The sequence below is a fragment of the Rousettus aegyptiacus genome, unplaced genomic scaffold (assembly GCF_014176215.1).
Source record: "Rousettus aegyptiacus isolate mRouAeg1 unplaced genomic scaffold, mRouAeg1.p scaffold_m13_p_10, whole genome shotgun sequence".
Lineage (NCBI taxonomy): Eukaryota > Metazoa > Chordata > Mammalia > Chiroptera > Pteropodidae > Rousettus > Rousettus aegyptiacus.
Genome location: NW_023416285.1, coordinates 8545434 through 8560395, shown reverse-complemented (window position 1 = coordinate 8560395; position 14962 = coordinate 8545434). Strand labels below are relative to the sequence as shown.

General features: G+C 47.5%; 1 protein-coding gene across 9 annotated transcripts in view; it reads left to right on the top strand.

The window, feature by feature from the left end:
• The window catches only part of FAM184B (family with sequence similarity 184 member B), a 65143-nt gene that overhangs the window by 13555 nt on the left and 36626 nt on the right, over window positions 1-14962 (top strand). For all 9 annotated transcript variants that reach the window (XR_004953048.1, XR_004953050.1, XR_004953049.1 and 6 more), the window contains 5 exons: window positions 5685-6437; window positions 7157-7292; window positions 7938-8077; window positions 8591-8797; window positions 11924-12034. Coding sequence is in view for 3 of the 9 variants with exons in the window: in XM_036227547.1 (XP_036083440.1) it covers window positions 5685-6437; window positions 7157-7292; window positions 7938-8077; window positions 8591-8797; window positions 11924-12034 (1347 nt within the window). In the remaining 6 variants the exon portion in view is untranslated. The remainder of the gene's footprint in view (window positions 1-5684; window positions 6438-7156; window positions 7293-7937; window positions 8078-8590; window positions 8798-11923; window positions 12035-14962) is intronic.

Sequence of the window (14962 nt, the reverse complement as noted above, 5' to 3'; positions counted from 1 at the left end):
CTTATTTAGATTCTCCTTTTTTTGAATTTCGAGTGAGGTGGAGTATCTTTTGGTTTGATTATTGGTTGCCTGCATTTACTTTCCTGTAAACTTATGAGTCTCTTGCTCATATTTCTTTTGGATTCCATAGGGAGCCTTCCTTAACCGCCCTGTGTGAAATCATAACTCCTTCCCCCTGAATATCCCTTCCTTGCTTTATTCTTTTCTTCGGCTTATCACTACTTAACAAATTGTTTATTTTACTTATTTACCATTTTCATTGACTGACTCGCCGGAATGTTAGCTTCATGAGCACAAGGATTTGGGCCCGTTGTAAGCATGCTGGTACCCTCACTACCGTGAACAATGCCTGGCATGTGGCAGGTCCTTGATAAATATTCACTAAACGACTGAATGAAAGGAAAGATGTATTTCACTTCCTAAGGGTAATGTTTTTCTCTTTAAAATAAATTGATAGTGGGTATGATTTTTAAGAAGAATAATGACTCGGCTATTTATTTGCACTAGCTACAAAAAGCCAGGACAAGAGACAATATGGTTTTGCACGTGCAGTCAACAGTGTGGACCACTGTGTTAGAAAAGAAATACATGATACGAAACGTAAGTCCCCATGAAGCTTTATGTTACAGAGCACCTGGGGTCCTGGAGGTTGGCTTCTGATGATAGTTATCTTTTATAAATATTAAATAACTATAATCCCCAAACCACTTACTCATCTCTCCCAGGTAGCTTCCAACTGCCACTCTGCCTTGTCTGTCTATTGTGACCTGAACAATGAGGCCAGCCTGACAGCAGGGTTCTCCTAAAAGCAAATTAAATATGTCATTTCAAGTAAAGAATGTAAACAGCAGCCCGACTGGGTCTTAAGAGCCAGAGTGAAAAATTCCTAGCTAGCCCCAAAACATTCCCTGAATGATCAATATCTACATATGTTTTACATATGTATGCATAATGTTTGTTTTCTGTTGTCCTTGTGGTGTGGGCCATTTAACACACATCCATGTGCTTAGGTTCAGACCAAATCTGGCCACCAGGTGTGCAGGCCAGGGCCTCCTGTGAGGGGACTTGCTGCAGGTCAAGTTCAGCTGCACCCTTTGACCTGCCTGGGGCCACTCGGCATGAGCTACCAAGAATTCTGCAGATAGCCACCACTCACCCTAGGCTTGGATGTGCCTTGAGAGGCCAAGCCATGAACCAAGGCCAGTTGCTGCTAATGCTGGTCTTGGGGCTGCTCGGCAAGAGGTACAGGGCTAGCCGAGGCCAGATGCTGCTTGTTTGGGGTTTTTGACCCTTTAAGAGATTTTAGGAAAGTCTGAAGCATGAGCCAAGAGAGGCCATTTGTATGGAAAAGCCACTGGAAATCGTGGGTCTGCCCATTGGGACAGGCGGGATTTCAGGGAGTTACCTGGGCAGGGCAACCAATGTTAGCTACATTGATGGAGACTCAGATATGGCGGCCACTTGGGTATGCACACTGGGCGGGGGAGGGCTCAACCAAGAAACAAAAGCCTCTTCCAGCACTTCTATCTGGGAGAAAGCTGCTCCTCCAGCCCTCACTCTGAAGCCAGACAACTTAGTTCCTCCCCGTGTGTCCCCAATGCCTTTCAAGCTGCTGCCCCAGAATCGAGTCTGTCAGTGGGTAAGTCTGCTTGCAGGCCTCTTACAGAGGAATGTCTGTAATTCCCACAACCCTCTGTCTCAGCCACAATCTATGCTGGTTTTCGCAGCCAAAAGGTGTGACTTTTCTTCCTAGCATTGGAACCCTGAGCTGGGGAGCCTGGTGTGGATCCTGGATCCCTCACTGTTTTGGGGGGGTTGCTGCAGCCAAGATATTTCTCCCAGTCCTCAACTGCCACACACAGGTGTGGGACCACCCCATTCCATGTCTTCGCCCCTCCTACCAGTCTCAAGCTGGCCTTTTCTGTGTGTCCCCAGTTGCAGGACTTCAGCTAGACTTCAGGAAATTACCTATTATTGGTGTTCTATAGTTTCATCGTAATTTTCATGCGCTCATGAGAGGAGGCAAGCACAGCGTTTACCTACTCCGCCATTCTAACTGGAACCCCTAGAATCAAGATCTTTGATGGAAAAGACAACATCTTCATTGGGCTGTTCAGACCATAATAGAACAACTTCTGTTTCTCACCAGCCAGTTGGAGGTAGCACAGCCAAAGTCAGATACCTTGGGGGAGGCCTCCGGACTTGATCTTTCCTTGTCAGAATCTGTTTTCCTTCCAGGGTTTGTGTCTCAGGCTTAAATACTTCTGGATTAACTGATGCAGAATAGTTTAATGGTGTATCCAAAACCTTAAAAAAAAAAAAAAAACCTAGATTTTTTTTTATTATAATTAAAGTATATACTTAACATCGAAAAAATTAGGGAATGCATAAAAGCGAAATCAAAAAAAAGAGAGAGAGGGAGAGAGAGAAATTGATCACCCTTCATTTTTACCAACCAGAAATAACCCTGGTCATGTTTAATATGTTCTTGACTTTCTTCTATGTTGATATGTGCGTATGATTTTAAAACAGCATTGAAACCATGCTGCATCTTCAATTTTATATCCTTTTTATTTTAACTTAAAATAATCTACTCCTGACTCTTTGAGGTCTCTGACACGGTGAGCTGACATGGGCTCTGTACTCCCACAAATGCCCCTGGTAACATGAGTCAGAGACAAAAGATTGTCCAGTCCATGAACTTGACCTAGTGTGGCCTTTCCACTGCTGGTATAGAAATTACATGAGCAACAGCTACTCATAACTCATAAATTGAGACTAGAACTCCCTGTTGCTGTACTTGAGGCCACATACGGCCAGAGCACAGAAATTCATTCATGGCTGCAAAGACAATTTGCAAAGGTGATCATAAATGGATCTTTGAGTTGTTCAGGTATTGTTTGGACAAGAATATATAGCTGGAAACATACTGTTTATCTGAGGATTATTCAGAAGGCACAATAAATGAATTGGAAAAGGTTTAAAGAGATTTTCCCCCCCAGAGAACAGTGGAGAAAATAAAAATTCATTTAGAATGGACATTCAGTATATTTATCTTTTGTGCTGTTGGGGTTTATCTTGTAAAGCTGTTTTGTGAATTGGAAAGTGCTAAGTAAAAACAACGTTAGCACTCATTGTTATATCATTTATGTGGAACAAAGGGATGTGCATGTCTATATAGATATGCACACAAAACCTGCTTTTCAAAATTTAAATTTATAAATGTACCTGATCTAAACAGGTACATTTGAAAAGCGGCTATTTCTGCTTTTGAGCTCGCACAATTTTGTTTGTATGCATGGTTACAGGTTTTGGTGTTCCAAGGTGGATTACTTCTCTATAAAATATTTCCCATGAGAGGGATTATGATTCCTTTGTACTGGTTTTATTCACCAAAGTATCACTAACACTGTGGCTTTTCCTGCAGGTGATCTATGCCCTGAACTGACCGGGTTGGCTAACCAAGGGAGCTATTGCTAGTCTTTGCTTTTCAAAAAGCTGTAAATAAGTCATTTAAGATTTGAAAGACAAGATGGACCCTTTCCAGGTTCAACATCTTATGCAGCTGGTCAAACACCCTAGAAGTGAGGCAGGCCTGTGTCTGTGAGCATTGGCCTGGGCCAGTAAGAGGAGGGGCTCTAATTAAGAGCCTTCTGGAGAGACTGCCCTTACCTTCCAGCTAAGTCTCAGTCTAAATTGGTCTGGGAGACAGTTGGGCTTCAATTACCCAGAAGCTTATACCTCACAGCTCAATGCCATGTGCAGCAAGGTGCCTAGCAACAGCTCTCTGATAGATAATGGTGAAATATTAATTAGCATCTTAAACTCCATCTAGAAATCCATTCCAAGCCCATTTGTTTGCAAGAGTCCAGCCTTGTTTGGGACCCGTTCCTCACTTTTTAGCATTATTTTTAATATTGGTTAATTTATTTTATTGTTTATTTTTAGTATTATTTTGATAATATCAATAATAGTAAAAATACTAACAGACAGCATTTCTTGAGTGTTTATTCTGTGCTAGGAACGTTACTCAGGGTTTTAGGTTCATTATGTCATTTTAATCTCAAAACAAATCTATGAAGTAGGCATTGCTCTCCCTGTGTCGTAGACGAGATGACAGAGAACCAGAGAGGTTCATTAACTTACTCAAGGTCACACAGCTAGAAAAAGGTAGAGCTACAATAGGATCTAAAACCTCAATTTAGGCACCATGCTGTACCGCCCCCAGGTGTTAAGTTAGCCCGATTCATGTCAGTTTCCTCCTCTGTAAAATTGGGATACGCGTGGGAACGTCCACTTTGCAGACTTGTTAGAAGGCTAAATGCAGAATAACACGTATATTACCTGCCTCACTGAAGGTCAGACTCTGGGCACTCAGCAAATCTTTTTCATTTCACTTCTGACTCCTGCTGCCAGACTTGATGGGAAGCTTCCTCTGTATCTGATGCTCAGAATCCATTAATTATAGCTTTGTTAAACCTACAATACTCAACCCCTAAGACCCTAACCGGCTCTTAGCTGAAATTTTTTCTGAAATCAAACCATTAGCAATGGATTTCTAAAACCCTTGGGAAGCCTTACCAACTTGCTCAGTATTTCTCTTGGCGGCTGAATTATTCATGTCCCTTGATGGATTCTGAAGTCGGTCCCCTCCAGGGGAGGTGGATTTATAAATGCGGTTTGGGCCACTTGCTCCGATGTTTCAGTTTAATGGGTGGCGAGTGAAAGCAAGCAAGCAGGTTGCAGGAGAAGTGTTGCCAGGTGAAGCCCAAGAGAAGGGTGAGTCTGCTCAACATCTGATCGACAGTTTCAGATGCCGAGGGCGCCGGAGAGGGGGTGGGTAGTAGATCGTGGCTCCAAAAACAAGGGACGTTTCCTTCTAAGGGGATAATGTGAGAAGTGAGAAGGAAGCTACATCCGAGGAGTAACTACTGTGAATGAGTGAGTGAGTACCCGCTGTGTATGCATGGGCGCCTCCTGTGCAGGGGGTACCTACTGCGCGTGGGCTCCGCCGTGGCCATGCCTGCCTGCTTTCTCTTCTCTACGCAGTCACCGCGTCCCTGTCTTGCTCCAGGGGTCATGGACAACGGTCAATCTTGGAGTACGATGGAGTATGATGTTAGCTATGGGTTTTTCACAGATGCCCTTTTTTAGACTGAGGAAGTTCCCTTCTGTTTCTAATGCGGCGAATGCTTTTACCATGAAGTGATGCTACAGTTTGTCAAATGCGTTTCACGTGGCTCCTTTTTCTTTTTTTCTATTCTGTCGTCCTTTATTCTAGTCGATTACTCTGACCGATTTTCAGATGTTAAATCAACTTTGCGTTCCCACTTGATCATGGTGGGAATTCGATTTTCTAGGGTTTTGCATCCCAAAGTGTCTAAAAAAACAAAAACATGTTAGCGTTTTAAGCCCTTCGCGGGATGCCCATGCACTACCCACGTCCCCTGCAGACAGGCCCCTGCCACAGATACCCTCTGTGGGCCTTTATGCGACATCATCCCTTTGCTTTGTTTCCACCCTGCCCCAACTCCCCGTTCCCTTACTGGTTCCTCCTGGAGACAGTGTCTAATAAATCACTGCCACGCAAAGCCTCTTCTAGGTGGTGGGGATCAGCCTTCGCCCCCACCAGCGTCGCCCCTCACCCGCACCTCTCACTAACTGGGCTCCGGCTTTTCCTGCAGGTGATCTATGCCCTGAACACGCGCCAGGACGAGGCGGAGGCCAGCATGGAGGCGCTGCGGGAAGCCCACCAGGAGGCGCTCCAGACCGCGGTGGCGGAGACCGAGGCCAGGCTCCTGCAGGAACAGGGCCACACCGACGAGGAGGCCCTGCTCCGGCGCATTCAGGCCCTGGAGAGCGCGCTGGAGCTGCAGAAGAGGCTGACGCAGGAGGCGCTGGACCACTCGGCCACGTGCAGGCTGGAGACCAAAGAGAGGGAGCTGAGGGTGGAGGCGGAGCACGCCGAGCGGGTCCTCACCCTGTCCAAGGAGATGCTGGAGCTCAAGGCTGACTACGAGAAGAGGCTCCAGCACCTGATGAGCCACGAGGCGCCGCGGTGGGGCCCGCTGTCCCAGGAGAGCCCTGACGCCAAGGCAGAGCCGGGCTCTGGCCCCGAGATGCGGGCGGTGCTGCTGGAGGTGGAGCGGCTGCGCGTGGAGAACCAGCAGCTGAGCAAGGACTATGCCCGGAAGGCCGAGGAGCTGCAGGCCACGTACGAGCGGGAAAACGAGGCCATCCGGCAGGCCATGCAGCAGTCCGTGAGCGAGGCCCTGTGGCAGTGGCAGGAGAAGGAGACCGACCTCCGCAAGAACTTCCAGGTGCAGGAGTCGGCCCTGCAGGCCCAGGTCAGGAAGCTGGAAGGGGATCTGGAGCACAGGGGCCGCAAGATAAGCGACCTGAAGAAGTATGCCCAGAAGCTTAAGGAGAGGATTCAGGTAAAGCAAGAGCTCTTCCTGCCTTTCAAATGGGACAATAATCATGGCCCCTAGTTTTGAACACCTGCTATGTGTTGGGCACTGCTCGAAGCACTCAACTTCTATCAAAGTGAGCATTATTATCTCCACTGAGTTCAACCACTTACTATGTGCCAGGCCGGGGGTATGGGCAGGAGGCACATGGTGATCTGGACTTGGTCCCTGACCTCAGAGAGCTTAGAAACTTCCAGTTTACAAATGAGAAGACAGGACTGAAACTGCGAGGCTTAAGGACTGACCTAGCCGGGCGCATGGCTAATAAGTTTTTGAACTCCACCTAATTCTAAAGCCCCCGCTAATTCGATAACCAGTCATGTTCCTAAAATCCTTGGTGCTTCGTGTTTGTACCGGGCCAGACCACTGACGAGTCAGTCAGGGGAGCCCCACAGACTCCCAGAGCCACCCCGAAGAGTAGCAACAGCTAATATTCCTTACACCCCGCTGAGCGGTTTTTCTGCCTCAGACGCTTTATCTCACTTGACTCTCACTACGGAAAGGTTAAATAATTCACCCGAGGTCACAGGGCCAATCAGAGGGTGAGTAGGGATTAGGCGAGCCCTGAGCCACTGAATTGCAGAGGCTGAGGGCCTGTGCTGCGCACTCCTCGTCGGTTCTGTGTACAGAGGATGTCTCCACACAGAATCACAGCCAGAGAAATGAGACCCCTTCTGTCTGTTTAGGACCTGGATATGCAGCTCAAGGAGGCTCGACAGGAGAATTCAGAGTTGAAGAGCACTGCGAAAAAACTCGGGGAGAAGCTGGCCGTCGCCAAAGACAGACTGATGCTGCAGGGGGGTCACGGCACACAGAAACCAGGTGAGCCGCCCTGGACCGGCTTCCTGCCGTGCTCGGCCCGGGAGCAGAGTGGAGGGGCAGGGTCGTTTCATCTGACCCGCGTGACGGGTGAGTTCAGTCCGTTTAGGACACGGCATGTAGAAGGCGTGATGCAAAAGGCGTCGGATGACATGTCTGGGAAAGCAGAAAGTACCGAAGGCTCGAAGGGGAGGCGGAGAGGTTCGAGTTGGAACCGGAAGTGGGCGGGAGGTTTCGAACAGAGGTCTCGCAGTGGGGAATGAGCTCCTTGGGGAACCTGAGAATTAAAAATCAGCCATTTTAATTACATTTAATTATTGTCTTATCCTTTAAATTCCTTTAAATTTAAATTCTTTGGGTGTACATATATCCAGGAACATGTTCGATTTTTTTTAACTTATGGAAAACACAATGAAAACATTTTGAAGATGACCAGTTTAAGAAGGAAGAACAGGACCACTATTTGAACTCGGGATGCCGCTTGGACAAAGATGACAGTGACCACCTTGGCGATGTTCAAAGGCCAGGAGGCCACAGAGCAGGGATTACATAGGGGAGTGGTGGGCAAAATCCATGAGTAGCAGGATGGGGACCCGCCTGCAGAAGGCCTGGGGGCGTTCCGAGTGATGCCGCAACCTATGCTTGTAGGTGACGTGAAGACAGAGCGAGCTTCAGAGAACGAAGTCCTAGGGAAAGCGAGTGACTCGGAAGCTCAGAGTCTCCGTCCTCAGCAGGATCAGAACTTCCCCAAGGAGTGTCCAGGCACGACTGGAGGCACAGATGCACAGGTAGGGTCTGACCCAGCCCCGGGGATGGAGTGGTCACAGGTGGCTTAGGTAGAGGCCAATCCGCAGCGATGACAGATCCCGTGGTTCCGGGGGCGGATGTGTGCGTGTGCTATTTCAGCTGACTTCCTGCCAACTAGGAGACTGAGACCGTAGCAGAATTCCCCCGCCTTCTTATCATCAGCTCCTGGGAAACTGGAAACTTGCTTTGAATTCCCACTATATGTTCACAACCCAAACAAAGAAAACATTCTTTAGACTCCGCCGTAGTATGGGCCCAAAGATCTGATCCTATGACCACACATACACTATTCCAAAGAGCCTTTTTCCAATGGTGGGTGAAGTGAAGTCCCTTATAAACATCAAATATATAGTCTCGTGACTACACTGCACCTTGTGAAAGAGGCTGTAAAATCAGTCTGCAAACATTGTAAACACTGCACAGAAGGGAAACCATAGTTCCCGGCTCCTCACCCCACCCTGGCAGGTTTACAAGGCCCTTTTCCTTTTTTACAGGCCAAGAAAGAGGCGAGTGCGGAGACGGAATGCATAAAGCAACAGTATGAGGAAGACCTTCGTAAAATCAAACGCCAGACGGAGGAGGAAAAGAAACGTCTCAAAGAGCAGCTGGGGAAGCGGCTGGACAGCTTGGTGCAGAAGCACACTGTGGAAATCAAAGCAGTTCACTCGTCCATGGAGGCGGAGAGGCAGAGGCTGCAGGCGGTGACGTCCCTTGCGCAGATGCTGTTCTGTTTCCTCCTCCTCCCCCCTCCCTCCCTCCCTCCTTTCTTCTTTATTTCTTCTGTCCTTCCCCAAACATTGACTGAGCTCCAGCTGTGCACAGATCCGAGCTAGTTCCCTGACTAAAGGGAGTTCAGGGCCTTTTGAAAGGAGATGGGGGTCACCCTAAGACTGCGAGACAACAGGAGTCGTTGACATGGGGTACAAGCGTGTCACATGAATGTTTAACTTGGGGAAATTGAACTCTCCACAGCAAAAAAAAACAGAGGGAAATACCGTAGAGCAAACACGCAGGCCTGGCCGACGACCTGGGCTCAGATCCCAGCTCTGCCCCTCTCTATCTTAGTGATGGCAGCAAAGCTCTTTAGCCTGGACCCCTCACAGAGAAATTCTGTGTGTCTCAGCTTCCTGGTGTATAGAACAGGATGATAACAGCACCTCTTAGAGTAGCCGTGAGGATTAAATGAGGTAATCCATGCGAGACGACAGACGCACATCCTCATGCCTGGGGCCTAATAGGCACTGGGGAGATGCAGGTGATTAATCAGTGGCCCTGCAGTATGGGAGATTTTCAGACTCTGGGTACTGTTCCGCCTTCCCACCAAAGGGGGCGGCTTTCTGTAACAAGGCACCGAAGCCTCATCTCTCTTGTTTGCCAGGGAAAGTGAATAGCATGTATGAATGTTTAGGAACAAAGCGAAGTGTAAGTATTATTGTGAACGTAGGTGGTGCTTTAATTACACGACCGATATGATACATCTCGAGACCCCCAGTGATGTCTGAAACTGTGGATAATACTGAATCCTGCCTAATATTTTTTCCTATTCATATATAACTGTGGTAAAATGTAATTTATAAATAAGGCACAATAAGAGACTAACAATAATAACTGACAATAAGTAGCACAATTTTAACAATATACTATAATAAAAGTATGGGAACAGCTTTGGAGCCATTATAAGTAAACTGTGGGTCACCTGAACACAAGTAATACGATGCCTCCAAAGTTGATCTGACAGCTGGCGTGGCTCTGAGGGACTGAGGGGCAGAGAGCGTGTACAGCTTAGAGATGCTGGTCAGCGGGGTGATCCACATCCGGACAGGAAGGATCAGGAAGGGGCCGGATTTCATGATGCCACTCAGAACAGCACGTCGTTTAAAACACGACTCATTTACTTCTGGAATTTTCCATTTCATGTTTTTGGACTGTGGTTGACCATGAGTAACAAACTGCAGAAAGCAAAACCGCAGATAAGGGGGGAACCTACCCTATTACCAGGAAGCCTCTTTGTAATCCAAGACCCGACACGATCAGCTTTGAGTTTTCACTGAAAGGCAATTGTGGGTCACTGAGGAACACAGCGTTGTGCGGTGTGGCTCAGGGTGGTAGGCACTTAGTAGATATGTGTTGGATAAATAAATGAGCTCATGAGAGACCTAGACGAGTCCCAGGTCCAAGTCCTGACTCTCCCGCCAGCTCTGTGACCGTGGCCAGGTCACTTAACGTCTATGAAACCAGATTTTGAAAATAAGGATGTGTACTTTGAAGTCTCGATATGTAGATTAAATATGGTATTATACATACACTCTGAGCTCAGTGCACAGCACACAGTCGAAGTTCGACAAGCAGGGCCTGTGGTTAGTTACTGTGCGCGCTGGGTGACATCAGGTATGATACTATCATTTAGTGCCCACCATACTTTATGCTTCATAAAGCACTTTATTCTTACGAACACATTGAATTCTCCCAACAGCATTACAAAATGGGTGTTCATATCCCCATTTTAGAGGTAAGAAAACCGAGGCTCAAAGAGGTTATGTATCGGCTCACGCAGACAGCGAATGGTAGCACCAGGGTTAAAACCTTTCAGCCCGATTCAAGAGCCCGTGGTTTCCCACCCCCGTGCTGGGTAAGAAGCAGCCACATTGAAAGCGTTTTCCTCCCACGAGCTGCCTCTGGCTGCATAAATCCAATTCTCAGATAAACAGCCGAACACTCTTTCCATTCTGAGCCGCGGTCCATGGGAGGGACGGTAGCTCTCCTGGAGATGCAGGTTGCCCTGGTAACCTGTCAGCCAAGCCTGACTCTGAGGGTAGAAATCCCGCTTCAGCTTTAATGAGGGGGCATGAGTCCATCTGGGAAATAAATTGTGTTTCCTCCTGTTTTGTTTTTGTTTTGTTTTACTTTTCGATCATTCCTATAAACTGAGGATATAAATTAGGCCATGCAGATGAGGTGGAGGTAAAGCCTTGAAGAGGCCCAAAGCTAGGGTTCATGGACTGAAAAAAGATACCATTTTCCCCTCAAGAGTTAAGAGTCACTATTTCTTTGAGCCTTCTGGTGTGGCTGTATTGTGTATCCTGAATAAAGTAATATGATAATATTTGATGGCAGTGATCAGTTGAAGACGCATCTTAGAGCAACCACTAGCACGTCCCCCTCAGAAAAGGATAGCTAATAAGTCATTAGTGGAGATAAAAAAAAAAAGGGAATACAAAAGAATATTCCACGAATCAAACATACACAGAAAAAGAGGTAAAAAGAGAACAGAAATGGCTTATAGATAAAACAGCAAGATGGTAGATCGCGATAATTACATCAAATATAGTATAAGTGACCCCGAAAGTCAAAGATTATCAAAACGAATAAAAAAAAGTCCAGCTGTACTATAAAAGCACTTTAATTTATCACTGCCATCAAATGCTATTGTATTACTATTTATGATACACACATGCACACACACACGCACACGCACGCACACACACACACACTTCATTCTGCTTTTAATATTTCCCTGCAGCAAGAGTGTAGTTGGCTGTTTAACTTATGGGACACTGTGAATTCTGTCAGTACAAACATTCTCTTTTCTTGACACTACAAAACTCAAAGCCAGGGGCGGACCCCAGCCCTCCCGCAATATGTATCAGATTTTGCGGTATGAACTTAACACTTGTTTCTTTGACCCCATGTTTCTCTGATTTATCTTCCCTTATTGTACTTTATGACTCTCATAACCATCTTTGAACCCCTTTGGGAATAAGGTGGGGTTTGCCCCGTGCATGTTTTTGTGCCTCGTGTGGCTAATAATTCTCCTAATCATCCTTTAGGAAGTAGAAGCACAGTTGGAGGAAGTGAAGAAGAAATCGGAAAATGAAATAAAGCAGCTAGAAGAGGAGAAAGCGGCCCTAAATGTGAAGCTTCAGAATTCTCTGCTCGAGGTAGGTACCTAATCAGCGCAGTGCTTGGGAGGGACGGTTCTGGGCCCCGGGAGTTGACACCTGGGTGACCGAGACGACGGCAGTCTCGGGAAACTGCTTAGACCTCCTTACATCCAGCATCCTCGGAAGAAATGCAAGGAAAGCTGGCTCACGGGCCGTAAGTTTAGCTGCAAGTAACGGAAAGCCAGATTTAGAGAAGTGTAACGAAGAGTCGTTGAATGCCTCACGCGAAGGGAGGAGGCAGGGGCCGCCAGTGTTGGTTCTGTGGCTACGTGACGGCAGGCTTGGTGAGCCTGCGGTTCTCTTGATCTCTCCTGCACCTTGGCTTCATTGCCACTGTTGTGGGTGCTAGGCACTGTTGCCATCACGGGCTCTGTTATCAAAAAAATATATTAAAAATGGTGCTTTATGAACGAATTGGTGTAAAGACGAATACAGCCAAGCCGTGGGGGTTTTTTGTTTGTTTATTTATTTATTTTTGGTGATGATTTTGAAAGAAATGAAAACATTTTCATGGCCCCTAAAAGTGTCATGGGCCCTAAGCACCACATGTCTGCTGCATCTAATGGAGAAGTCAGCTCAGATTCCAAATGTCAATTGCCACTCCAGTTGTCACGTCCAAATTTAAACTAGGAAATAGGGAGGGTCTGTGATGACCAGGCCTGCCCACTTCGTCAGGAATCAGAAGGCGTTCACAGAAGCCCAGCTGACTCCTGCCACCATTGCCGATACGTAGGTCAGGTGACCAGCCTGGGAAGGCAAGGATTTAGCTGTCAGGCCTCCATGGTGGAGGCAAGCGAGGGAGAAAAGGGTAGGCAACAGATGGAGACCAGACGGACAACAGTTTGCTTCATGGGCCCCCTGCCCAGATCACCCGGAGACCAAGGGCAGAGTTTAAAATTGCTGTCAACTCTGTTACTGGGGAGAAGAACTAGTGGAAGGGGCTGGAAATAAAGTTCATTCCTGAGCCCCATTAGGCAAAACGATGCTTGCCCCGTCCTCCCTCACACCTCCCAGGTGAGCCCTGCATCTGCCGCCCCACAGGAACCCATGAAATCTGTCCCTCAGCCACGGCCATACTTCGCAACCTGCTGGGGCGGGGGCGGGGGGCATTTTAACAATAGAAAGTCATGCACGAAACAGTCGTGATCATTTAGGAATACGTAAAACGGAGATCAATCTAGAGACATGCCTGAGGACGGTGCACCCAAGGTCAAACCAGCGGCTATTTCTAGATGGGAGAAAGGGCGATGGATCAGGAGAATCACAGGGGCTGCAGCTGTATTTGAGACGTGTTGTTTGTTCGGCCGAGTGACAAGTGTACACATGATGTTCCTCGAAGTCACATGGGTAAAAAGTAACGGATCTGGGATTCAACCCAGGTAACGGGGCTCTAAAGACCCCACTGTTCACAACTGTGCTGACTGCCTCTGGTACAGGAAGCCGCCTCCTTGATGACTGAGGAGCATCCAGTACCAGTGTTTACAGATGGTTAGGCGTGACCCAGAGGTCGGCCGTGGACGAAGGGCTCAGGCCTGCTCTTCATCCTCCATTTCTACCACCTGAATGGTATATGATCTCCTCACCCACTTGTCAAGGCTAGAAAGGGGAGAGTCACCCTTGAGCACATCCTCCTCTCCGGCTCTCCCATCCTTGCCACGGCCCCCGCCCCCCGCCCCACCATCGCGTCTCATCAGCTGCCAAGTCCTGCGGGTCCTGCCACCTAAGCATCTAGGTCCTCTCCCCTCTCTACACCAATGCCTGGCCAAGACCCCCAGAATGGCTCGCCCTGCCCTTTTTTTTACCTGCTCATAGATGTTACGTAAACAATCTCACAGCAGTCGTTTAAATATTTCATAAGCCTTCGCAAGATGCAGTATAAGTAATTCCATAAACTTTAACTGTTTCTTCCCCAAGCATCATTATGTAAAGCCGACGGACGGCCTTACCATTTTCTGTGATGTATCTGCCTATCCCCACATTCAGCCAACTCCAGAACTAGTGTTCTAAAACTCCTTCTTCCCTAAAATCTACAATTCCCTTTTTATTCTTAATTCAGGCTCAATCTAACTCAGCATTACGATTCCCCAGGACTCTGCCCTTCTCATCTAGTCCTTCACACTGGTCCCTCCCACCGCACCCCCATGCACACACAGGACCTTCTCTCAGCCCTCGCGCACATCCTACCTCCCTCCACCATCGCACCTGCTGGTCCTGCTGCCTGGAATGCCCTTTCTCACCTGTCACTAACGGACTCCTATTCACCCTTCAGTCCCCCTAAGGGCGCCCTGGACTCCCCTGGGCAGAGTTTACTGTTGTACATTCTCTGCAGTAATTCCGGCTTCATACCTGTGATGTGAGGATTAAAAGAGTTAAGACTAGAAAATGCTTAGGCCCACGCCCGGAACAGACCAAACATGCCATTAATGGCGCTGTGATTTCGTGCAGATGTCTACTGAATGTTGCCGTGATTATAAATACGTGTCTGTTTCCTCCATGGTATGCCACCTCCTGGAAGGCAGGGGCCATATTTTACTATCTTACCATCTCACTCTTACTCGGTCCCTTCCTCTTCCCTCCCATGCTGCCTGAGGAGTGTTAGGCTCTCTGCAAAGATGTGACAGCAGTGCCTGAGTTTCCTCTATAGTCATCGGCCTTCTCAAAGTCTAGAGCCGGAAAGCCAGTCTGTTTTAATTGACATTCCAATTAGTTGTATGATAATAGTAATTGTGATACAGGCTTTGCAATTTAAGAGCGCTGTCTAGCCACTCTTCTCTCGCATTATCTATATAATTCTTAAATATTGTTCCTTTTCTTTACCAATTATTTTGCTAAAAAAAAAATAAATACTGTGAAATAGTGTGAGAGCCGATGAAAACCACCCTACGGCGCCAGGTAGACACACCTGTGCAAGTGATTTTGAGAGAG